This window comes from Poecile atricapillus, chromosome 27 (genome assembly GCF_030490865.1).
Source record: "Poecile atricapillus isolate bPoeAtr1 chromosome 27, bPoeAtr1.hap1, whole genome shotgun sequence".
NCBI classification, from domain to species: domain Eukaryota; kingdom Metazoa; phylum Chordata; class Aves; order Passeriformes; family Paridae; genus Poecile; species Poecile atricapillus.
Window position 1 is genome coordinate 4,248,539 of NC_081275.1, and position 23,917 is coordinate 4,272,455.

Sequence of the window (23,917 nt, forward strand, 5' to 3'; positions counted from 1 at the left end):
CGCCTGTGGCACTGCAGCCTGAGCATCTGTCCTGCTGTGTGCGCTCAGAATTTGCTGTGGACGGGAGCTCCCCATCATCTCCTCAGTCCCATCCCTTCCTGTGGCCTCTGCCCCATGTGCTCCCGTGCAATGCAGCGCGTGGGAGTGTGGCTGTGCCCCGGTGTGTGCGAGTGTCTGCACATCCCTGTGCTTGTGCTCTCGTGGGAACAGCCCCTGAGAGCCTGTGGCCTGCACAGGGATGGTTGTGCACAGGGCAGGGCACTTGTGTGCAGCCCCCGTGGCCGTGTGCCTGTGCCCGTGTGCTGGGCTCTGTGCGTCTGGGCTCATCTCTGTGCACACCTGGGCAGGCTGGCAATGTGCCAGTGGCCCTGTGTGTGCCCACAGCTGTGCCTGAGCTGGCCTCTCAGCCCACCCATTGCAAGCCCCGCAGGGACTGCCCTGCCCAGCAGTGCCAGCCACTCCCACACACTCAGCCCCAATTCCTGACCTGCAGGAGCCTGGAGAGGCCCACGGCACTCCCGTCTCACCGAGGACAATCCCCAAGCCAGGCCATCCCTTTCATGCCATCTCCATGCAGCCTTGTAGTACTGAGCTATTTCCCAGGCTCCCTGCTCTTGCCTTGTGGAGAAGTTTTGAAATTCCAGTGTTCTGGTGGCTCTGTGGGCATGGGGGAGTCCCGGGGCCTTTGTCCTGAGCCAGGAGCGATGGGAAAATGATGATGTCAGAGAGAACGAGGCACGTGGAGACAAACTTTTGACGGTGTCTGGGAAAAATGGCAGAGTTTCTCCACTCCCACAGCCAGAAAGTGAAGCAGTGGCAGCCTCCAACACAGTGGGAGGATAGTTTTGGTTCTGTTGTCCCACTGAGTTGATCCCATGAAACACCTGAGCTCTGTCTGTGTGGTTGGAAGCTGAGCAGAAATCTAATGTGAGGGAGGTGTGTAAAGAGAGGGGGCTGTGGAGCATACCCAGGCACTGCTGTTTCCCATTGCCTCATGTGTGACCTTTGGACATCCTCTTCTCCTGATGGAAGCTCTTTTGGGGAAGACAGGGTTTGTGACCTCCAATGGAAGCGGCAAAAAGTCAACTCCACTATGGAGTCTCCACGCTCGGCTGCCTCCACCTTTTGTCGTGAGCTGAGTGCAAGAGTTCCCAGAGAAGGAAGGAGGAAGCTGAGGGCCAGGATTGGATGCCAAAGTATTTTATTGATTCTAAGGAAGAAAAGGAGGTAGATCCAAGAGGACACAGGAGCAGCCACTGGAGTGCAGTGGGGCTGTCCGTTTGCCTTTGCGTGAAGAGGGACAGAGGGAGGCAAACAGGTCCCACTGGGCTGGCATTGGGTGGTGCTGAGAGGAAAGGAAGGGAAGGGAAGAGGGTGGAAGAAAATAACAGTAAACCAAGGGCACAAATCCATTCCGACAAAGATCCATCTTCAGTGCAACTCCACGTTGTGAGGTCGTGGAGGTTCTTGCCCAAGGATGTTGCCAGCAGCTTTAGCAGGGGGGACAACATCTGCTGCCATAGCAGTTGGTGATGCAGGAGATGTCAAAGCCCCCAGAGCTGATGGGCACTCCGCCACAGCTGAGGATGTTGCCAATGGCAGCGGAGGTGGAGGATCCCACGGCGGTGTTCTGTGGGAAGGAGCTGAGGACGGGGCCGGGCAGGGTCACCAGCACAGCAGGCGGCTCAATGACGACATGGGAGCTCTGGCACTGCCTGACACAGCACTCATTGCAGCTGCTGGCCAGCGGGCAGGGGCCGCAGGGCTGGCAGCAAGGGTCACAGGGCCGGCAGCAGGACATGGCTCGGGGTCACAGGTGCACCTGGCACAGAGGGCAGGGAGGGAGCAGAAAGTGGGGACACATGAGGAGCAGCACTGCACCCAAACACCATGCAGCCAAAGCAGCTCTTGGCTCACATTGCACTGCCCAGCTCAAAGCCCAGGAGCCCCTCTCAGCCAGGCCCCAAACTCTCTCTTTCTGCACAAGACCTTCCCTCCCCTGTCCTCTCCCAGCAGAAGCAGCTCCCAGCCCTTTGCTACAAGAGCCCCTCTCAGCTGAGACCTACAGCCAGGAAAGAGCTGCTCTTGAAGCAGCAGGAGCAGGAGCTGGATCTTGCCACTCACCTGATTCCTGAGGAGAAGGAGGTGAGAGAAGTGGATGAGAGAGCAGAGACTGGGGCTGCCTTTTATAGCAGTCCTGCCCTGCCTCAGGCCCAGAGGCACCTTTGTGGAAGTCATAATTTTCTGACCAGCTCATGTCAAATGTGCACCATCCCAGCTAATGGTAGGGGCTGTGTCCTGCTTTCCTGCACTGCGGCCTCTATTTCCTGGCTTCTGCCGGCTGTGTTCCCATCTGGAGAGTTCTGTTGAGGGCCATGATGAGAGGCCCAAGAATTTCCAGGATATAACCACGTCACAGTAGGCCGAATGCTCGCATCATGCTCTGGTGGCATTCCAAGCAGGCACATGACACAAACCTGTGTCATTCCTGTGGTTTTCTTTGTGGCAAAATTCTCAGGGCATCACTCTCATTCTTCCTGTATACCTGCCCATCTCTCCCTCACCTCTCGGTGACATCCCATGAGTTTTGACGTGCAGCCTCTTTGCCTGGCCTATTTTGCAAGTGGATTAGGGTCATCAGGTATCCTTTGTGGTCTGCTTTCCCCTCTAATACATGTCCCTTTGGTCACCAGTCCCCGGCGCGTTTCTGCAGCTCGTTCCTGCTCTTGGCCCGGGCTGGATTACCAGCTGTGCCCGGTGGAGCTTGGCTGGATGGATGGTGCCCAGCAAGGTGCTCTCTCCATCCCCTTCCTGCCATGGGCAGAGAAGATAAAATAAAACGCCACAAACCAGAAACCAACTTGAAGCTTGGTAGAAGTCAGTTTGCTCAAGCAAAAGTGAAGCGCTTATGCATGCACAAATTCTCTGGGAAAAAGAAAAGAATTTCATCTCTTCCTTCCCGCAGGAAGTAGAGGCTGGCCACTTCCCTGGGTGCAGGCCTTCCTCATGTGTCCTGGTTGCTCACAAAGGCAAACTTTGCAAGTAAGGCTGCAGGAATGGGCTCTGGGAGAAGAGTCCAGTGGCTCCTGCCATGTCTGCCTGAGTCATCTCCACCTGTGTGCAGAGGGGACTCAGTCCTGCCCAACACGGAACACATTTGTCACACTGCTGATGTCTGCCTGCTGGAAGATTTCAGAGGTAATGGTTTGGGCTGGAAGGCAAGTTCAAGAGCATTTCTTTCCACTCCTCCTGCCCTCAACAGGTGGGCACTGATGCCAGCCGCTATAGCGGCATGCTGAAAGCTGTGTCCAGCCTGCTCTTGCACACTTCCCACCTTGAGGCATCCAAAACCTTTCTGGGCAAGTTATTACAATGCCTCAGCACCCTCAGACAGGGGGACATCTTTCCCAGCTCCAAGGGAAAGGGAACATGGAAAGCTGTAGTGCACGGATTGTAACGCTGGGATTCCTCCACCTTGTTTCTCATCATGAATCCGCAAGTGATGTCACAGAAAGAAAGGAAATGAGAAGCCGAGGTGTGAATGCAAAAACAATTTTATTGAGTCAAAAGAAGAAAAGGAGGAGGGTCACAGAGGCCACCAGGAGCAGCCACTATGACGCCCCAGTGATTTCGGACGTCCTGGCCTGCAGAGGAAAAAAGTGCAAGAGGTCTCACTAGGCCGTCCATGAGTGGCGGTAACAGGAAAGGAATGGAACAGGAAAAGGAGAGCAAGAGAAGAAGGAAACAATAGTGCAAAGCTCTAAATCCAATGTCTTAAATTTCTGACTTCATTCCAGCACCATGTTGTGAGGTCTTGGAGGTTGTGGCCCAAGGATGTTGGCGGCAGCGTCTTTAGCAAGGACGGCAACATCTGCTGCCACCGTAGCAGTTGGTGATGCAGGAGATGTCAAAGCCCCCGGAGCTGATGGGCACTCCGTCAGAGCTGAGGATGCTGCCAACGGCAGCGGAGGTGGAGGATCCCACGGCGGTGTTCTGTGGGAAGGAGCTGAGGATGGGGCCGGGCAGGGTCACCAGCACAGCAGGCGGCTCAATGACGACATGGGAGCTCTGGCACTGCCTGACACAGCACTCATTGCAGCTGCTGGCCAGCGGGCAGGGGCCGCAGGACTGGCAGCAAGGGTTGCAGGGCTGGCACTGCTGGCACTTCTCAGGGCAGGACATGTCTGGAGGCTGGCGCTGCACCTGGCGCAGAGGGCAGGGAGGGAGCAGAGCACACGCACAGCTGAGACACAGCCCGCAAGGCACCCCCAGCAAGACAAGGCCCCTGCTGCCCGTGGGGCTCCAGCCTGTGCAGCCCCAAACTGGGGATCCTTTGCCTGAGCCCAGCTCGCTCCTCCCGAGCTCAGCCAGGCCCAGCCTTGCTCCTGCCCAACCTGCATGAAAATCAGCCCCTCAGCCCAGCCTCAGCCTCTGGCCAGAACACACGGCCTCCCCTCTGCCCACACCTCTGCCACCATGGCAGAACAGCCCCAGAAGAAGAAGGAGCAGGAACAAGGGCTGGAAAGCTGAGTGCTGTGTCCTGGAGAGGGTGGAGGAGAAAGGGACTTGCAACTCACCTGTTCCCCAAGGAGAAGGAGGTGACAGAAGTGGTTGAGAGAGCCACCAGTTAGGCTGCCTTTTATCCTGGCCCCACACTGCCTCAGGGCCCACATTCCCTGCTGAATAAGTGAGGAAATCCCTGTATGAGCCAAATGAAGGGAAAGATCTCAGGGAATGCTATGTCATGTGTTGCTGCTTCACTCTACAATGACTTTGCAGTTCCTGGCTTCAGGAATCATTGCTGTTCCCTCCAAGACATCTCTTGGGAGTGCAGGCATGTGAGATTCCAGGTTTCCTGGGGGCAGGGAAGTGTCAGTGTGTTCAGAGGACATGAAGTCAGTGCAGAAGGGATCCTGATGAGGCAAGTGATGTCAGCCTGGGGCATTCTGGTGGAGATTTATCATGCTGCCAGATTTTTGTAATTCCTGATGACTGGAAGGGCCTCATCTGCTGCCAGCCCTCCAGGCTTTTCCTCACCACCTAAGGGCTCCACATTAGGATTTGTCATCTGAATCAAAACTCTTTGCCCTCCTCCTCCTCCTTTTCCTGCACAAGCCTTGAGGCGCCTGTGGCACTGCAGCCTGAGCATCTGTCCTGCTGTGTGCGCTCAGAATTTGCTGTGGACGGGAGCTCCCCATCATCTCCTCAGTCCCATCCCTTCCTGTGGCCTCTGCCCCATGTGCTCCCGTGCAATGCAGCGTGTGGGAGTGTGGCTGTGCCCCGGTGTGTGCAAGTGTCTGCACATCCCTGTGCTTGTGCTCTCGTGGGAACAGCCCCTGAGAGCCTGTGGCCTGCACAGGGATGGTTGTGCACAGGGCAGGGCACTTGTGTGCAGCCCCCGTGGCCGTGTGCCTGTGCCCGTGTGCTGGGCTCTGTGCGTCTGGGCTCATCTCTGTGCACACCTGGGCAGGCTGGCAATGTGCCAGTGCCCCTGTGTGTGCCCACAGCTGTGCCTGAGCTGGCCTCTCAGCCCACCCATTGCAAGCCCCGCAGGGACTGCCCTGCCCAGCAGTGCCAGCCACTCCCACACACTCAGCCCCAGTTCCTGACCTGCAGGAGCCTGGAGAGGCCCACGGCACTCCCGTCTCACCGAGGACAATCCCCAAGCCAGGCCATCCCTTTCATGCCATCTCCATGCAGCCTTGTAGTACTGAGCTATTTCCCAGGCTCCTTGCTCTTGCCTCGTGGAGAAGTTTTGAAATTCCAGGGTTCTGGTGGCTCTGTGGGCATGGGGGAGTCCCGGGGCCTTTGTCCTGAGCCAGGAGCGATGGGAAAATGATGATGTCAGAGAGAACGAGGCACGTGGAGACAAACTTTTGACGGTGTCTGGGAAAAATGGCAGAGTTTCTCCACTCCCACAGCCAGAAAGTGAAGCAGTGGCAGCCTCCAACACAGTGGGAGGATAGTTTTGGTTCTGTTGTCCCACTGAGTTGATCCCATGAAACACCTGAGCTCTGTCTGTGTGGTTGGAAGCTGAGCAGAAATCTAATGTGAGGGAGGTGTGTAAAGAGAGGGGGCTGTGGAGCATACCCAGGCACTGCTGTTTCCCATTGCCTCATGTGTGACCTTTGGACATCCTCTTCTCCTGATGGAAGCTCTTTTGGGGAAGACAGGGTTTGTGACCTCCAATGGAAGCGGCAAAAAGTCAACTCCACTATGGAGTCTCCACGCTCGGCTGCCTCCACCTTTTGTCGTGAGCTGAGTGCAAGAGTTCCCAGAGAAGGAAGGAGGAAGCTGAGGGCCAGGATTGGATGCCAAAGTATTTTATTGATTCTAAGGAAGAAAAGGAGGTAGATCCAAGAGGACACAGGAGCAGCCACTGGAGTGCAGTGGGGGTGTCCGTTTGCCTTTGCGTGAAGAGGGACAGAGGGAGGCAAACAGGTCCCACTGGGCTGGCATTGGGTGGTGCTGAGAGGAAAGGAAGGGAAGGGAAGAGGGTGGAAGAAAATAACAGTAAACCGAGGGCACAAATCCATTCCGCCAAAGATCCATCTTCAGTGCAACTCCACGTTGTGAGGTCGTGGAGGTTCTTGCCCAAGGAAGTTGCCAGCAGCTTTAGCAGGGGGGACAACATCTGCTGCCATAGCAGTTGGTGATGCAGGAGATGTCAAAGCCCCCAGAGCTGATGGGCACTCCACCACAGCTGAGGATGTTGCCAACGGCAGCGGAGGTGGAGGATCCCACGGCGGTGTTCTGTGGGAAGGAGCTGAGGACGGGGCCGGGCAGGGTCACCAGCACAGCAGGCGGCTCAATGACGACATGGGAGCTCTGGCACTGCCTGACACAGCACTCATTGCAGCTGCTGGCCAGCGGGCAGGGGCCACAGGGCTGGCAGCAAGGGTCACAGGGCTTGCAGCAGGACATGGCTCGGGGTCACAGGTGCACCTGGCACAGAGGGCAGGGAGGGAGCAGAAAGTGGGGACACATGAGGAGCAGCACTGCACCCAAACACCCTGCAGCCAAGGCAGCTCTTGGCTCACATTGCACTGCCCAGCTCAAAGCCCAGGAGCCCCTCTCAGCCAGGCCCCAAACTCTCTCTTTCTGCACAAGACCTTCCCTCCCCTGTCCTCTCCCAGCAGAAGCAGCTCCCAGCCCTTTGCTACAAGAGCCCCTCTCAGCTGAGACCTACAGCCAGGAAAGAGCTGCTCTTGAAGCAGCAGGAGCAGGAGCTGGATCTTGCCACTCACCTTATTCCTGAGGAGAAGGAGGTGAGAGAAGTGGATGAGAGAGCAGAGACTGGGGCTGCCTTTTATAGCAGTCCTGCCCTGCCTCAGGCCCAGAGGCACCTTTGTGGAAGTCATAATTTTCTGACCAGCTCATGTCAAATGTGCACCATCCCAGCTAATGGTAGGGGCTGTGTCCTGCTTTCCTGCACTGCGGCCTCTATTTCCTGGCTTCTGCCGGCTGTGTTCCCATCTGGAGAGTTCTGTTGAGGGCCATGATGAGAGGCCCAAGAATTTCCAGGATATAACCACGTCACAGTAGGCCGAATGCTCGCATCATGCTCTGGTGGCATTCCAAGCAGGCACATGACACAAACCTGTGTCATTCCTGTGGTTTTCTTTGTGGCAAAATTCTCAGGGCATCCCTCTCATTCTTCCTGTATACCTGCCCATCTCTCCCTCACCTCTCGGTGACATCCCATGAGTTTTGACGTGCAGCCTCTTTGCCTGGCCTATTTTGCAAGTGGATTAGGGTCATCAGGTAGCCTTTGTGGTCTGCTTTCCCCTCTAATACATGTCCCTTTGGTCACCAGTCCCCGGCGCGTTTCTGCAGCTCGTTCCTGCTCTTGGCCCGGGCTGGATTACCAGCTGTGCCCGGTGGAGCTTGGCTGGATGGATGGTGCCCAGCAAGGCGCTCTCTCCATCCCCTTCCTGCCATGGGCAGAGAAGATAAAATAAAACGCCACAAACCAGAAACCAACTTGAAGCTTGGTAGAAGTCAGTTTGCTCAAGCAAAAGTGAAGCGCTTATGCATGCACAAATTCTCTGGGAAAAAGAAAAGAATTTCATCTCCTCCTTCGCGCAGGAAGTAGAGGCTGGCCACTTCCCTGGGTGCAGGCCTTCCTCATGTGTCCTGGTTGCTCACAAAGGCAAACTTTGCAAGTAAGGCTGCAGGAATGGGCTCTGGGAGAAGAGTCCAGTGGCTCCTGCCATGTCTGCCTGAGTCATCTCCACCTGTGTGCAGAGGGGACTCAGTCCTGCCCAACACGGAACACATTTGTCACACTGCTGATGTCTGCCTGCTGGAAGATTTCAGAGGTAATGGTTTGGGCTGGAAGGCAAGTTCAAGAGCATTTCTTTCCACTCCTCCTGCCCTCAACAGATGGGCACTGATGCCAGCCGCTATAGCGGCATGCTGAAAGCTGTGTCCAGCCTGCTCTTGCACACTTCCCACCTTGAGGCATCCAAAACCTTTCTGGGCAAGTTATTACAATGCCTCAGCACCCTCAGACAGGGGGACATCTTTCCCAGCTCCAAGGGAAAGGGAACATGGAAAGCTGTAGTGCACGGATTGTAACGCTGGGATTCCTCCACCTTGTTTCTCATCATGAATCCGCAAGTGATGTCACAGAAAGAAAGGAAATGAGAAGCCGAGGTGTGAATGCAAAAACAATTTTATTGAGTCAAAAGAAGAAAAGGAGGAGGGTCACAGAGGCCACCAGGAGCAGCCACTATGACGCCCCAGTGATTTCGGACGTCCTGGCCTGCAGAGGAAAAAAGTGCAAGAGGTCTCACTAGGCCGTCCATGAGTGGCGGTAACAGGAAAGGAATGGAACAGGAAAAGGAGAGCAAGAGAAGAAGGAAACAATAGTGCAAAGCTCTAAATCCAATGTCTTAAATTTCTGACTTCATTCCAGCACCATGTTGTGAGGTCTTGGAGGTTGTGGCCCAAGGATGTTGGCGGCAGCGTCTTTAGCAAGGACGGCAACATCTGCTGCCACCGTAGCAGTTGGTGATGCAGGAGATGTCAAAGCCCCCGGAGCTGATGGGCACTCCGTCAGAGCTGAGGATGTTGCCAACGGCAGCGGAGGTGGAGGATCCCACGGCGGTGTTCTGTGGGAAGGAGCTGAGGATGGGGCCGGGCAGGGTCACCAGCACAGCAGGCGGCTCAATGACGACATGGGAGCTCTGGCACTGCCTGACACAGCACTCATTGCAGCTGCTGGCCAGCGGGCAGGGGCCGCAGGACTGGCAGCAAGGGTTGCAGGGCTGGCACTGCTGGCACTTCTCAGGGCAGGACATGTCTGGAGGCTGGCGCTGCACCTGGCGCAGAGGGCAGGGAGGGAGCAGAGCACACGCACAGCTGAGACACAGCCCGCAAGGCACCCCCAGCAAGACAAGGCCCCTGCTGCCCGTGGGGCTCCAGCCTGTGCAGCCCCAAACTGGGGATCCTTTGCCTGAGCCCAGCTCGCTCCTCCCGAGCTCAGCCAGGCCCAGCCTTGCTCCTGCCCAACCTGCATGAAAATCAGCCCCTCAGCCCAGCCTCAGCCTCTGGCCAGAACACACGGCCTCCCCTCTGCCCACACCTCTGCCACCATGGCAGAACAGCCCCAGAAGAAGAAGGAGCAGGAACAAGGGCTGGAAAGCTGAGTGCTGTGTCCTGGAGAGGGTGGAGGAGAAAGGGACTTGCAACTCACCTGTTCCCCAAGGAGAAGGAGGTGACAGAAGTGGTTGAGAGAGCCACCAGTTAGGCTGCCTTTTATCCTGGCCCCACACTGCCTCAGGGCCCACATTCCCTGCTGAATAAGTGAGGAAATCCCTGTATGAGCCAAATGAAGGGAAAGATCTCAGGGAATGCTATGTCATGTGTTGCTGCTTCACTCTACAATGACTTTGCAGTTCCTGGCTTCAGGAATCATTGCTGTTCCCTCCAAGACATCTCTTGGGAGTGCAGGCATGTGAGATCCCAGGTTTCCTGGGGGCAGGGAAGTGTCAGTGTGTTCAGAGGACATGAAGTCAGTGCAGAAGGGATCCTGATGAGGCAAGTGATGTCAGCCTGGGGCATTCTGGTGGAGATTTATCATGCTGCCAGATTTTTGTAATTCCTGATGACTGGAAGGGCCTCATCTGCTGCCAGCCCTCCAGGCTTTTCCTCACCACCTAAGGGCTCCACATTAGGATTTGTCATCTGAATCAAAACTCTTTGCCCTCCTCCTCCTCCTCCTTTTCCTGCACAAGCCTTGAGGCGCCTGTGGCACTGCAGCCTGAGCATCTGTCCTGCTGTGTGCGCTCAGAATTTGCTGTGGACGGGAGCTCCCCATCATCTCCTCAGTCCCATCCCTTCCTGTGGCCTCTGCCCCATGTGCTCCCGTGCAATGCAGCGCGTGGGAGTGTGGCTGTGCCCCGGTGTGTGCGAGTGTCTGCACATCCCTGTGCTTGTGCTCTCGTGGGAACAGCCCCTGAGAGCCTGTGGCCTGCACGGGGATGGTTGTGCACAGGGCAGGGCACTTGTGTGCAGCCCCCGTGGCCGTGTGCCTGTGCCCGTGTGCTGGGCTCTGTGCGTCTGGGCTCATCTCTGTGCACACCTGGGCAGGCTGGCAATGTGCCAGTGGCCCTGTGTGTGCCCACAGCTGTGCCTGAGCTGGCCTCTCAGCCCACCCATTGCAAGCCCCGCAGGGACTGCCCTGCCCAGCAGTGCCAGCCACTCCCACACACTCAGCCCCAATTCCTGACCTGCAGGAGCCTGGAGAGGCCCACGGCACTCCCGTCTCACCGAGGACAATCCCCAAGCCAGGCCATCCCTTTCATGCCATCTCCATGCAGCCTTGTAGTACTGAGCTATTTCCCAGGCTCCCTGCTCTTGCCTTGTGGAGAAGTTTTGAAATTCCAGTGTTCTGGTGGCTCTGTGGGCATGGGGGAGTCCCGGGGCCTTTGTCCTGAGCCAGGAGCGATGGGAAAATGATGATGTCAGAGAGAACGAGGCACGTGGAGACAAACTTTTGACGGTGTCTGGGAAAAATGGCAGAGTTTCTCCACTCCCACAGCCAGAAAGTGAAGCAGTGGCAGCCTCCAACACAGTGGGAGGATAGTTTTGGTTCTGTTGTCCCACTGAGTTGATCCCATGAAACACCTGAGCTCTGTCTGTGTGGTTGGAAGCTGAGCAGAAATCTAATGTGAGGGAGGTGTGTAAAGAGAGGGGGCTGTGGAGCATACCCAGGCACTGCTGTTTCCCATTGCCTCATGTGTGACCTTTGGACATCCTCTTCTCCTGATGGAAGCTCTTTTGGGGAAGACAGGGTTTGTGACCTCCAATGGAAGCGGCAAAAAGTCAACTCCACTATGGAGTCTCCACGCTCGGCTGCCTCCACCTTTTGTCGTGAGCTGAGTGCAAGAGTTCCCAGAGAAGGAAGGAGGAAGCTGAGGGCCAGGATTGGATGCCAAAGTATTTTATTGATTCTAAGGAAGAAAAGGAGGTAGATCCAAGAGGACACAGGAGCAGCCACTGGAGTGCAGTGGGGCTGTCCGTTTGCCTTTGCGTGAAGAGGGACAGAGGGAGGCAAACAGGTCCCACTGGGCTGGCATTGGGTGGTGCTGAGAGGAAAGGAAGGGAAGGGAAGAGGGTGGAAGAAAATAACAGTAAACCAAGGGCACAAATCCATTCCGACAAAGATCCATCTTCAGTGCAACTCCACGTTGTGAGGTCGTGGAGGTTCTTGCCCAAGGATGTTGCCAGCAGCTTTAGCAGGGGGGGCAACATCTGCTGCCATAGCAGTTGGTGATGCAGGAGATGTCAAAGCCCCCAGAGCTGATGGGCACTCCGCCAGAGCTGAGGATGTTGCCAACGGCAGCGGAGGTGGAGGATCCCACGGCGGTGTTCTGTGGGAAGGAGCTGAGGACGGGGCCGGGCAGGGTCACCAGCACAGCAGGCGGCTCAATGACGACATGGGAGCTCTGGCACTGCCTGACACAGCACTCATTGCAGCTGCTGGCCAGCGGGCAGGGGCCGCAGGGCTGGCAGCAAGGGTCACAGGGCCGGCAGCAGGACATGGCTCGGGGTCACAGGTGCACCTGGCACAGAGGGCAGGGAGGGAGCAGAAAGTGGGGACACATGAGGAGCAGCACTGCACCCAAACACCATGCAGCCAAAGCAGCTCTTGGCTCACATTGCACTGCCCAGCTCAAAGCCCAGGAGCCCCTCTCAGCCAGGCCCCAAACTCTCTCTTTCTGCACAAGACCTTCCCTCCCCTGTCCTCTCCCAGCAGAAGCAGCTCCCAGCCCTTTGCTACAAGAGCCCCTCTCAGCTGAGACCTACAGCCAGGAAAGAGCTGCTCTTGAAGCAGCAGGAGCAGGAGCTGGATCTTGCCACTCACCTGATTCCTGAGGAGAAGGAGGTGAGAGAAGTGGATGAGAGAGCAGAGACTGGGGCTGCCTTTTATAGCAGTCCTGCCCTGCCTCAGGCCCAGAGGCACCTTTGTGGAAGTCATAATTTTCTGACCAGCTCATGTCAAATGTGCACCATCCCAGCTAATGGTAGGGGCTGTGTCCTGCTTTCCTGCACTGCGGCCTCTATTTCCTGGCTTCTGCCGGCTGTGTTCCCATCTGGAGAGTTCTGTTGAGGGCCATGATGAGAGGCCCAAGAATTTCCAGGATATAACCACGTCACAGTAGGCCGAATGCTCGCATCATGCTCTGGTGGCATTCCAAGCAGGCACATGACACAAACCTGTGTCATTCCTGTGGTTTTCTTTGTGGCAAAATTCTCAGGGCATCACTCTCATTCTTCCTGTATACCTGCCCATCTCTCCCTCACCTCTCGGTGACATCCCATGAGTTTTGACGTGCAGCCTCTTTGCCTGGCCTATTTTGCAAGTGGATTAGGGTCATCAGGTATCCTTTGTGGTCTGCTTTCCCCTCTAATACATGTCCCTTTGGTCACCAGTCCCCGGCGCGTTTCTGCAGCTCGTTCCTGCTCTTGGCCCGGGCTGGATTACCAGCTGTGCCCGGTGGAGCTTGGCTGGATGGATGGTGCCCAGCAAGGTGCTCTCTCCATCCCCTTCCTGCCATGGGCAGAGAAGATAAAATAAAACGCCACAAACCAGAAACCAACTTGAAGCTTGGTAGAAGTCAGTTTGCTCAAGCAAAAGTGAAGCGCTTATGCATGCACAAATTCTCTGGGAAAAAGAAAAGAATTTCATCTCTTCCTTCCCGCAGGAAGTAGAGGCTGGCCACTTCCCTGGGTGCAGGCCTTCCTCATGTGTCCTGGTTGCTCACAAAGGCAAACTTTGCAAGTAAGGCTGCAGGAATGGGCTCTGGGAGAAGAGTCCAGTGGCTCCTGCCATGTCTGCCTGAGTCATCTCCACCTGTGTGCAGAGGGGACTCAGTCCTGCCCAACACGGAACACATTTGTCACACTGCTGATGTCTGCCTGCTGGAAGATTTCAGAGGTAATGGTTTGGGCTGGAAGGCAAGTTCAAGAGCATTTCTTTCCACTCCTCCTGCCCTCAACAGATGGGCACTGATGCCAGCCGCTATAGCGGCATGCTGAAAGCTGTGTCCAGCCTGCTCTTGCACACTTCCCACCTTGAGGCATCCAAAACCTTTCTGGGCAAGTTATTACAATGCCTCAGCACCCTCAGACAGGGGGACATCTTTCCCAGCTCCAAGGGAAAGGGAACATGGAAAGCTGTAGTGCACGGATTGTAACGCTGGGATTCCTCCACCTTGTTTCTCATCATGAATCCGCAAGTGATGTCACAGAAAGAAAGGAAATGAGAAGCCGAGGTGTGAATGCAAAAACAATTTTATTGAGTCAAAAGAAGAAAAGGAGGAGGGTCACAGAGGCCACCAGGAGCAGCCACTATGACGCCCCAGTGATTTCGGACGTCCTGGCCTGCAGAGGAAAAAAGTGCAAGAGGTCTCACTAGGCCGTCCATGAGTGGCGGTAACAGGAAAGGAATGGAACAGGAAAAGGAGAGCAAGAGAAGAAGGAAACAATAGTGCAAAGCTCTAAATCCAATGTCTTAAATTTCTGACTTCATTCCAGCACCATGTTGTGAGGTCTTGGAGGTTGTGGCCCAAGGATGTTGGCGGCAGCGTCTTTAGCAAGGACGGCAACATCTGCTGCCACCGTAGCAGTTGGTGATGCAGGAGATGTCAAAGCCCCCGGAGCTGATGGGCACTCCGTCAGAGCTGAGGATGTTGCCAACGGCAGCGGAGGTGGAGGATCCCACGGCGGTGTTCTGTGGGAAGGAGCTGAGGATGGGGCCGGGCAGGGTCACCAGCACAGCAGGCGGCTCAATGACGACATGGGAGCTCTGGCACTGCCTGACACAGCACTCATTGCAGCTGCTGGCCAGCGGGCAGGGGCCGCAGGACTGGCAGCAAGGGTTGCAGGGCTGGCACTGCTGGCACTTCTCAGGGCAGGACATGTCTGGAGGCTGGCGCTGCACCTGGCGCAGAGGGCAGGGAGGGAGCAGAGCACACGCACAGCTGAGACACAGCCCGCAAGGCACCCCCAGCAAGACAAGGCCCCTGCTGCCCGTGGGGCTCCAGCCTGTGCAGCCCCAAACTGGGGATCCTTTGCCTGAGCCCAGCTCGCTCCTCCCGAGCTCAGCCAGGCCCAGCCTTGCTCCTGCCCAACCTGCATGAAAATCAGCCCCTCAGCCCAGCCTCAGCCTCTGGCCAGAACACACGGCCTCCCCTCTGCCCACACCTCTGCCACCATGGCAGAACAGCCCCAGAAGAAGAAGGAGCAGGAACAAGGGCTGGAAAGCTGAGTGCTGTGTCCTGGAGAGGGTGGAGGAGAAAGGGACTTGCAACTCACCTGTTCCCCAAGGAGAAGGAGGTGACAGAAGTGGTTGAGAGAGCCACCAGTTAGGCTGCCTTTTATCCTGGCCCCACACTGCCTCAGGGCCCACATTCCCTGCTGAATAAGTGAGGAAATCCCTGTATGAGCCAAATGAAGGGAAAGATCTCAGGGAATGCTATGTCATGTGTTGCTGCTTCACTCTACAATGACTTTGCAGTTCCTGGCTTCAGGAATCATTGCTGTTCCCTCCAAGACATCTCTTGGGAGTGCAGGCATGTGAGATCCCAGGTTTCCTGGGGGCAGGGAAGTGTCAGTGTGTTCAGAGGACATGAAGTCAGTGCAGAAGGGATCCTGATGAGGCAAGTGATGTCAGCCTGGGGCATTCTGGTGGAGATTTATCATGCTGCCAGATTTTTGTAATTCCTGATGACTGGAAGGGCCTCATCTGCTGCCAGCCCTCCAGGCTTTTCCTCACCACCTAACGGCTCCACATTAGGATTTGTCATCTGAATCAAAACTCTTTGCCCTCCTCCTCCTCCTCCTTTTCCTGCACAAGCCTTGAGGCGCCTGTGGCACTGCAGCCTGAGCATCTGTCCTGCTGTGTGCGCTCAGAATTTGCTGTGGACGGGAGCTCCCCATCATCTCCTCAGTCCCATCCCTTCCTGTGGCCTCTGCCCCATGTGCTCCCGTGCAATGCAGCGCGTGGGAGTGTGGCTGTGCCCCGGTGTGTGCGAGTGTCTGCACATCCCTGTGCTTGTGCTCTCGTGGGAACAGCCCCTGAGAGCCTGTGGCCTGCACGGGGATGGTTGTGCACAGGGCAGGGCACTTGTGTGCAGCCCCCGTGGCCGTGTGCCTGTGCCCGTGTGCTGGGCTCTGTGCGTCTGGGCTCATCTCTGGGCACACCTGGGCAGGCTGGCAATGTGCCAGTGCCCCTGTGTGTGCCCACAGCTGTGCCTGAGCTGGCCTCTCAGCCCACCCATTGCAAGCCCCGCAGGGACTGCCCTGCCCAGCAGTGCCAGCCACTCCCACACACTCAGCCCCAGTTCCTGACCTGCAGGAGCCTGGAGAGGCCCACGGCACTCCCGTCTCACCGAGGACAATCCCCAAGCCAGGCCATCCCTTTCATGCCATCTCCATGCAGCCTTGTAGTACTGAGCTATTTCCCAGGCTCCCTGCTCTTGCCTTGTGGAGAAGTTTTGAAATTCCAGTGTTCTGGTGGCTCTGTGGGCATGGGGGAGTCCCGGGGCCTTTGTCCTGAGCCAGGAGCGATGGGAAAATGATGATGTCAGAGAGAACGAGGCACGTGGAGACAAACTTTTGACGGTGTCTGGGAAAAATGGCAGAGTTTCTCCACTCCCACAGCCAGAAAGTGAAGCAGTGGCAGCCTCCAACACAGTGGGAGGATAGTTTTGGTTCTGTTGTCCCACTGAGTTGATCCCATGAAACACCTGAGCTCTGTCTGTGTGGTTGGAAGCTGAGCAGAAATCTAATGTGAGGGAGGTGTGTAAAGAGAGGGGGCTGTGGAGCATACCCAGGCACTGCTGTTTCCCATTGCCTCATGTGTGACCTTTGGACATCCTCTTCTCCTGATGGAAGCTCTTTTGGGGAAGACAGGGTTTGTGACCTCCAATGGAAGCGGCAAAAAGTCAACTCCACTATGGAGTCTCCACGCTCGGCTGCCTCCACCTTTTGTCGTGAGCTGAGTGCAAGAGTTCCCAGAGAAGGAAGGAGGAAGCTGAGGGCCAGGATTGGATGCCAAAGTATTTTATTGATTCTAAGGAAGAAAAGGAGGTAGATCCAAGAGGACACAGGAGCAGCCACTGGAGTGCAGTGGGGCTGTCCGTTTGCCTTTGCGTGAAGAGGGACAGAGGGAGGCAAACAGGTCCCACTGGGCTGGCATTGGGTGGTGCTGAGAGGAAAGGAAGGGAAGGGAAGAGGGTGGAAGAAAATAACAGTAAACCAAGGGCACAAATCCATTCCGACAAAGATCCATCTTCAGTGCAACTCCACGTTGTGAGGTCGTGGAGGTTCTTGCCCAAGGATGTTGCCAGCAGCTTTAGCAGGGGGGACAACATCTGCTGCCATAGCAGTTGGTGATGCAGGAGATGTCAAAGCCCCCAGAGCTGATGGGCACTCCGCCAGAGCTGAGGATGTTGCCAACGGCAGCGGAGGTGGAGGATCCCACGGCGGTGTTCTGTGGGAAGGAGCTGAGGACGGGGCCGGGCAGGGTCACCAGCACAGCAGGCGGCTCAATGACGACATGGGAGCTCTGGCACTGCCTGACACAGCACTCATTGCAGCTGCTGGCCAGCGGGCAGGGGCCGCAGGGCTGGCAGCAAGGGTCACAGGGCCGGCAGCAGGACATGGCTCGGGGTCACAGGTGCACCTGGCACAGAGGGCAGGGAGGGAGCAGAAAGTGGGGACACATGAGGAGCAGCACTGCACCCAAACACCATGCAGCCAAAGCAGCTCTTGGCTCACATTGCACTGCCCAGCTCAAAGCCCAGGAGCCCCTCTCAGCCAGGCCCCAAACTCTCTCTTTCTGCACAAGACCTTCCCTCCCCTGTCCTCTCCCAGCAGAAGCAGCTCCCAGCCCTTTGCTACAAGAGCCCCTCTCAGCTGAGACCTACAGCCAGGAAAGAGCTGCTCTTGAAGCAGCAGGAGCAGGAGCTGGATCTTGCCACTCACCTGATTCCTGAGGAGAAGGAGGTGAGAGAAGTGGATGAGAGAGCAGAGACTGGGGCTGCCTTTTATAGCAGTCCTGCCCTGCCTCAGGCCCAGAGGCACCTTTGTGGAAGTCATAATTTTCTGACCAGCTCATGTCAAATGTGCACCATCCCAGCTAATGGTAGGGGCTGTGTCCTGCTTTCCTGCACTGCGGCCTCTATTTCCTGGCTTCTGCCGGCTGTGTTCCCATCTGGAGAGTTCTGTTGAGGGCCATGATGAGAGGCCCAAGAATTTCCAGGATATAACCACGTCACAGTAGGCCGAATGCTCGCATCATGCTCTGGTGGCATTCCAAGCAGGCACATGACACAAACCTGTGTCATTCCTGTGGTTTTCTTTGTGGCAAAATTCTCAGGGCATCACTCTCATTCTTCCTGTATACCTGCCCATCTCTCCCTCACCTCTCGGTGACATCCCATGAGTTTTGACGTGCAGCCTCTTTGCCTGGCCTATTTTGCAAGTGGATTAGGGTCATCAGGTATCCTTTGTGGTCTGCTTTCCCCTCTAATACATGTCCCTTTGGTCACCAGTCCCCGGCGCGTTTCTGCAGCTCGTTCCTGCTCTTGGCCCGGGCTGGATTACCAGCTGTGCCCGGTGGAGCTTGGCTGGATGGATGGTGCCCAGCAAGGTGCTCTCTCCATCCCCTTCCTGCCATGGGCAGAGAAGATAAAATAAAACGCCACAAACCAGAAACCAACTTGAAGCTTGGTAGAAGTCAGTTTGCTCAAGCAAAAGTGAAGCGCTTATGCATGCACAAATTCTCTGGGAAAAAGAAAAGAATTTCATCTCTTCCTTCCCGCAGGAAGTAGAGGCTGGCCACTTCCCTGGGTGCAGGCCTTCCTCATGTGTCCTGGTTGCTCACAAAGGCAAACTTTGCAAGTAAGGCTGCAGGAATGGGCTCTGGGAGAAGAGTCCAGTGGCTCCTGCCATGTCTGCCTGAGTCATCTCCACCTGTGTGCAGAGGGGACTCAGTCCTGCCCAACATGGAACACATTTGTCACACTGCTGATGTCTGCCTGCTGGAAGATTTCAGAGGTAATGGTTTGGGCTGGAAGGCAAGTTCAAGAGCATTTCTTTCCACTCCTCCTGCCCTCAACAGGTGGGCACTGATGCCAGCCGCTATAGCGGCATGCTGAAAGCTGTGTCCAGCCTGCTCTTGCACACTTCCCACCTTGAGGCATCCAAAACCTTTCTGGGCAAGTTATTACAATGCCTCAGCACCCTCAGACAGGGGGACATCTTTCCCAGCTCCAAGGGAAAGGGAACATGGAAAGCTGTAGTGCACGGATTGTAACGCTGGGATTCCTCCACCTTGTTTCTCATCATGAATCCGCAAGTGATGTCACAGAAAGAAAGGAAATGAGAAGCCGAGGTGTGAATGCAAAAACAATTTTATTGAGTCAAAAGAAGAAAAGGAGGAGGGTCACAGAGGCCACCAGGAGCAGCCACTATGACGCCCCAGTGATTTCGGACGTCCTGGCCTGCAGAGGAAAAAAGTGCAAGAGGTCTCACTAGGCCGTCCATGAGTGGCGGTAACAGGAAAGGAATGGAACAGGAAAAGGAGAGCAAGAGAAGAAGGAAACAATAGTGCAAAGCTCTAAATCCAATGTCTTAAATTTCTGACTTCATTCCAGCACCATGTTGTGAGGTCTTGGAGGTTGTGGCCCAAGGATGTTGGCGGCAGCGTCTTTAGCAAGGACGGCAACATCTGCTGCCACCGTAGCAGTTGGTGATGCAGGAGATGTCAAAGCCCCCGGAGCTGATGGGCACTCCGTCAGAGCTGAGGATGCTGCCAACGGCAGCGGAGGTGGAGGATCCCACGGCGGTGTTCTGTGGGAAGGAGCTGAGGATGGGGCCGGGCAGGGTCACCAGCACAGCAGGCGGCTCAATGACGACATGGGAGCTCTGGCACTGCCTGACACAGCACTCATTGCAGCTGCTGGCCAGCGGGCAGGGGCCGCAGGACTGGCAGCAAGGGTTGCAGGGCTGGCACTGCTGGCACTTCTCAGGGCAGGACATGTCTGGAGGCTGGCGCTGCACCTGGCGCAGAGGGCAGGGAGGGAGCAGAGCACACGCACAGCTGAGACACAGCCCGCAAGGCACCCCCAGCAAGACAAGGCCCCTGCTGCCCGTGGGGCTCCAGCCTGTGCAGCCCCAAACTGGGGATCCTTTGCCTGAGCCCAGCTCGCTCCTCCCGAGCTCAGCCAGGCCCAGCCTTGCTCCTGCCCAACCTGCATGAAAATCAGCCCCTCAGCCCAGCCTCAGCCTCTGGCCAGAACACACGGCCTCCCCTCTGCCCACACCTCTGCCACCATGGCAGAACAGCCCCAGAAGAAGAAGGAGCAGGAACAAGGGCTGGAAAGCTGAGTGCTGTGTCCTGGAGAGGGTGGAGGAGAAAGGGACTTGCAACTCACCTGTTCCCCAAGGAGAAGGAGGTGACAGAAGTGGTTGAGAGAGCCACCAGTTAGGCTGCCTTTTATCCTGGCCCCACACTGCCTCAGGGCCCACATTCCCTGCTGAATAAGTGAGGAAATCCCTGTATGAGCCAAATGAAGGGAAAGATCTCAGGGAATGCTATGTCATGTGTTGCTGCTTCACTCTACAATGACTTTGCAGTTCCTGGCTTCAGGAATCATTGCTGTTCCCTCCAAGACATCTCTTGGGAGTGCAGGCATGTGAGATCCCAGGTTTCCTGGGGGCAGGGAAGTGTCAGTGTGTTCAGAGGACATGAAGTCAGTGCAGAAGGGATCCTGATGAGGCAAGTGATGTCAGCCTGGGGCATTCTGGTGGAGATTTATCATGCTGCCAGATTTTTGTAATTCCTGATGACTGGAAGGGCCTCATCTGCTGCCAGCCCTCCAGGCTTTTCCTCACCACCTAACGGCTCCACATTAGGATTTGTCATCTGAATCAAAACTCTTTGCCCTCCTCCTCCTCCTCCTTTTCCTGCACAAGCCTTGAGGCGCCTGTGGCACTGCAGCCTGAGCATCTGTCCTGCTGTGTGCGCTCAGAATTTGCTGTGGACGGGAGCTCCCCATCATCTCCTCAGTCCCATCCCTTCCTGTGGCCTCTGCCCCATGTGCTCCCGTGCAATGCAGCGCGTGGGAGTGTGGCTGTGCCCCGGTGTGTGCGAGTGTCTGCACATCCCTGTGCTTGTGCTCTCGTGGGAACAGCCCCTGAGAGCCTGTGGCCTGCACGGGGATGGTTGTGCACAGGGCAGGGCACTTGTGTGCAGCCCCCGTGGCCGTGTGCCTGTGCCCGTGTGCTGGGCTCTGTGCGTCTGGGCTCATCTCTGGGCACACCTGGGCAGGCTGGCAATGTGCCAGTGCCCCTGTGTGTGCCCACAGCTGTGCCTGAGCTGGCCTCTCAGCCCACCCATTGCAAGCCCCGCAGGGACTGCCCTGCCCAGCAGTGCCAGCCACTCCCACACACTCAGCCCCAGTTCCTGACCTGCAGGAGCCTGGAGAGGCCCACGGCACTCCCGTCTCACCGAGGACAATCCCCAAGCCAGGCCATCCCTTTCATGCCATCTCCATGCAGCCTTGTAGTACTGAGCTATTTCCCAGGCTCCCTGCTCTTGCCTTGTGGAGAAGTTTTGAAATTCCAGTGTTCTGGTGGCTCTGTGGGCATGGGGGAGTCCCGGGGCCTTTGTCCTGAGCCAGGAGCGATGGGAAAATGATGATGTCAGAGAGAACGAGGCACGTGGAGACAAACTTTTGACGGTGTCTGGGAAAAATGGCAGAGTTTCTCCACTCCCACAGCCAGAAAGTGAAGCAGTGGCAGCCTCCAACACAGTGGGAGGATAGTTTTGGTTCTGTTGTCCCACTGAGTTGATCCCATGAAACACCTGAGCTCTGTCTGTGTGGTTGGAAGCTGAGCAGAAATCTAATGTGAGGGAGGTGTGTAAAGAGAGGGGGCTGTGGAGCATACCCAGGCACTGCTGTTTCCCATTGCCTCATGTGTGACCTTTGGACATCCTCTTCTCCTGATGGAAGCTCTTTTGGGGAAGACAGGGTTTGTGACCTCCAATGGAAGCGGCAAAAAGTCAACTCCACTATGGAGTCTCCACGCTCGGCTGCCTCCACCTTTTGTCGTGAGCTGAGTGCAAGAGTTCCCAGAGAAGGAAGGAGGAAGCTGAGGGCCAGGATTGGATGCCAAAGTATTTTATTGATTCTAAGGAAGAAAAGGAGGTAGATCCAAGAGGACACAGGAGCAGCCACTGGAGTGCAGTGGGGCTGTCCGTTTGCCTTTGCGTGAAGAGGGACAGAGGGAGGCAAACAGGTCCCACTGGGCTGGCATTGGGTGGTGCTGAGAGGAAAGGAAGGGAAGGGAAGAGGGTGGAAGAAAATAACAGTAAACCAAGGGCACAAATCCATTCCGACAAAGATCCATCTTCAGTGCAACTCCACGTTGTGAGGTCGTGGAGGTTCTTGCCCAAGGATGTTGCCAGCAGCTTTAGCAGGGGGGACAACATCTGCTGCCATAGCAGTTGGTGATGCAGGAGATGTCAAAGCCCCCAGAGCTGATGGGCACTCCGCCAGAGCTGAGGATGTTGCCAACGGCAGCGGAGGTGGAGGATCCCACGGCGGTGTTCTGTGGGAAGGAGCTGAGGACGGGGCCGGGCAGGGTCACCAGCACAGCAGGCGGCTCAATGACGACATGGGAGCTCTGGCACTGCCTGACACAGCACTCATTGCAGCTGCTGGCCAGCGGGCAGGGGCCGCAGGGCTGGCAGCAAGGGTCACAGGGCCGGCAGCAGGACATGGCTCGGGGTCACAGGTGCACCTGGCACAGAGGGCAGGGAGGGAGCAGAAAGTGGGGACACATGAGGAGCAGCACTGCACCCAAACACCATGCAGCCAAAGCAGCTCTTGGCTCACATTGCACTGCCCAGCTCAAAGCCCAGGAGCCCCTCTCAGCCAGGCCCCAAACTCTCTCTTTCTGCACAAGACCTTCCCTCCCCTGTCCTCTCCCAGCAGAAGCAGCTCCCAGCCCTTTGCTACAAGAGCCCCTCTCAGCTGAGACCTACAGCCAGGAAAGAGCTGCTCTTGAAGCAGCAGGAGCAGGAGCTGGATCTTGCCACTCACCTGATTCCTGAGGAGAAGGAGGTGAGAGAAGTGGATGAGAGAGCAGAGACTGGGGCTGCCTTTTATAGCAGTCCTGCCCTGCCTCAGGCCCAGAGGCACCTTTGTGGAAGTCATAATTTTCTGACCAGCTCATGTCAAATGTGCACCATCCCAGCTAATGGTAGGGGCTGTGTCCTGCTTTCCTGCACTGCGGCCTCTATTTCCTGGCTTCTGCCGGCTGTGTTCCCATCTGGAGAGTTCTGTTGAGGGCCATGATGAGAGGCCCAAGAATTTCCAGGATATAACCACGTCACAGTAGGCCGAATGCTCGCATCATGCTCTGGTGGCATTCCAAGCAGGCACATGACACAAACCTGTGTCATTCCTGTGGTTTTCTTTGTGGCAAAATTCTCAGGGCATCACTCTCATTCTTCCTGTATACCTGCCCATCTCTCCCTCACCTCTCGGTGACATCCCATGAGTTTTGACGTGCAGCCTCTTTGCCTGGCCTATTTTGCAAGTGGATTAGGGTCATCAGGTATCCTTTGTGGTCTGCTTTCCCCTCTAATACATGTCCCTTTGGTCACCAGTCCCCGGCGCGTTTCTGCAGCTCGTTCCTGCTCTTGGCCCGGGCTGGATTACCAGCTGTGCCCGGTGGAGCTTGGCTGGATGGATGGTGCCCAGCAAGGTGCTCTCTCCATCCCCTTCCTGCCATGGGCAGAGAAGATAAAATAAAACGCCACAAACCAGAAACCAACTTGAAGCTTGGTAGAAGTCAGTTTGCTCAAGCAAAAGTGAAGCGCTTATGCATGCACAAATTCTCTGGGAAAAAGAAAAGAATTTCATCTCTTCCTTCCCGCAGGAAGTAGAGGCTGGCCACTTCCCTGGGTGCAGGCCTTCCTCATGTGTCCTGGTTGCTCACAAAGGCAAACTTTGCAAGTAAGGCTGCAGGAATGGGCTCTGGGAGAAGAGTCCAGTGGCTCCTGCCATGTCTGCCTGAGTCATCTCCACCTGTGTGCAGAGGGGACTCAGTCCTGCCCAACACGGAACACATTTGTCACACTGCTGATGTCTGCCTGCTGGAAGATTTCAGAGGTAATGGTTTGGGCTGGAAGGCAAGTTCAAGAGCATTTCTTTCCACTCCTCCTGCCCTCAACAGGTGGGCACTGATGCCAGCCGCTATAGCGGCATGCTGAAAGCTGTGTCCAGCCTGCTCTTGCACACTTCCCACCTTGAGGCATCCAAAACCTTTCTGGGCAAGTTATTACAATGCCTCAGCACCCTCAGACAGGGGGACATCTTTCCCAGCTCCA

The 23,917-nt window shown here is 56.2% G+C and overlaps 6 protein-coding genes and 3 pseudogenes across 6 annotated transcripts; all 9 read right to left on the reverse strand.

The window, feature by feature from the left end:
- Window positions 1–1,492: 1,492 nt before the first annotated feature.
- Window positions 1,493–2,260, reverse strand: LOC131589115 (feather keratin Cos2-2-like; annotated as a pseudogene).
- Window positions 2,261–3,852: 1,592 nt separating this feature from the next.
- On the reverse strand, window positions 3,853–4,182 carry LOC131589120 (feather keratin Cos2-2-like). The gene has a single exon (XM_058858280.1). The coding sequence runs from the start codon at window positions 4,180–4,182 to the stop codon at window positions 3,853–3,855; it is 330 nt and encodes a 109-aa protein (XP_058714263.1).
- Window positions 4,183–6,615: 2,433 nt separating this feature from the next.
- On the reverse strand, window positions 6,616–7,380 carry LOC131589041 (feather keratin Cos2-2-like; annotated as a pseudogene).
- A 1,595-nt stretch (window positions 7,381–8,975) lies between these two features.
- On the reverse strand, window positions 8,976–9,305 carry LOC131588805 (feather keratin Cos2-2-like). The gene has a single exon (XM_058857805.1). The coding sequence runs from the start codon at window positions 9,303–9,305 to the stop codon at window positions 8,976–8,978; it is 330 nt and encodes a 109-aa protein (XP_058713788.1).
- Window positions 9,306–11,741: 2,436 nt separating this feature from the next.
- On the reverse strand, window positions 11,742–12,506 carry LOC131589032 (feather keratin Cos2-2-like; annotated as a pseudogene).
- A 1,595-nt stretch (window positions 12,507–14,101) lies between these two features.
- Window positions 14,102–14,431, reverse strand: LOC131588804 (feather keratin Cos2-2-like). The gene has a single exon (XM_058857803.1). The coding sequence runs from the start codon at window positions 14,429–14,431 to the stop codon at window positions 14,102–14,104; it is 330 nt and encodes a 109-aa protein (XP_058713786.1).
- A 2,436-nt stretch (window positions 14,432–16,867) lies between these two features.
- On the reverse strand, window positions 16,868–17,176 carry LOC131589072 (feather keratin Cos2-2-like). Its single transcript, XM_058858201.1, has one exon. It carries the CDS (start codon window positions 17,174–17,176, stop codon window positions 16,868–16,870), a length of 309 nt encoding a protein of 102 aa, XP_058714184.1.
- Window positions 17,177–19,227: 2,051 nt separating this feature from the next.
- Window positions 19,228–19,557, reverse strand: LOC131589128 (feather keratin Cos2-2-like). Its single transcript, XM_058858287.1, has one exon. It carries the CDS (start codon window positions 19,555–19,557, stop codon window positions 19,228–19,230), a length of 330 nt encoding a protein of 109 aa, XP_058714270.1.
- A 2,436-nt stretch (window positions 19,558–21,993) lies between these two features.
- LOC131589074 (feather keratin Cos2-2-like) lies at window positions 21,994–22,302 on the reverse strand. Its single transcript, XM_058858202.1, has one exon. It carries the CDS (start codon window positions 22,300–22,302, stop codon window positions 21,994–21,996), a length of 309 nt encoding a protein of 102 aa, XP_058714185.1.
- Between the last annotated feature and the right edge of the window lie 1,615 nt (window positions 22,303–23,917).

Coding starts and splice junctions, on each gene's coding strand:
- LOC131589072 (XM_058858201.1), bottom strand. CDS start 17,176: ATGTCCTGCTGCCGGCCCTGTGACCCTTGCTGCCAGCCCTGCGGCCCC.
- LOC131589120 (XM_058858280.1), bottom strand. CDS start 4,182: ATGTCCTGCCCTGAGAAGTGCCAGCAGTGCCAGCCCTGCAACCCTTGC.
- LOC131589074 (XM_058858202.1), bottom strand. CDS start 22,302: ATGTCCTGCTGCCGGCCCTGTGACCCTTGCTGCCAGCCCTGCGGCCCC.
- LOC131588804 (XM_058857803.1), bottom strand. CDS start 14,431: ATGTCCTGCCCTGAGAAGTGCCAGCAGTGCCAGCCCTGCAACCCTTGC.
- LOC131588805 (XM_058857805.1), bottom strand. CDS start 9,305: ATGTCCTGCCCTGAGAAGTGCCAGCAGTGCCAGCCCTGCAACCCTTGC.
- LOC131589128 (XM_058858287.1), bottom strand. CDS start 19,557: ATGTCCTGCCCTGAGAAGTGCCAGCAGTGCCAGCCCTGCAACCCTTGC.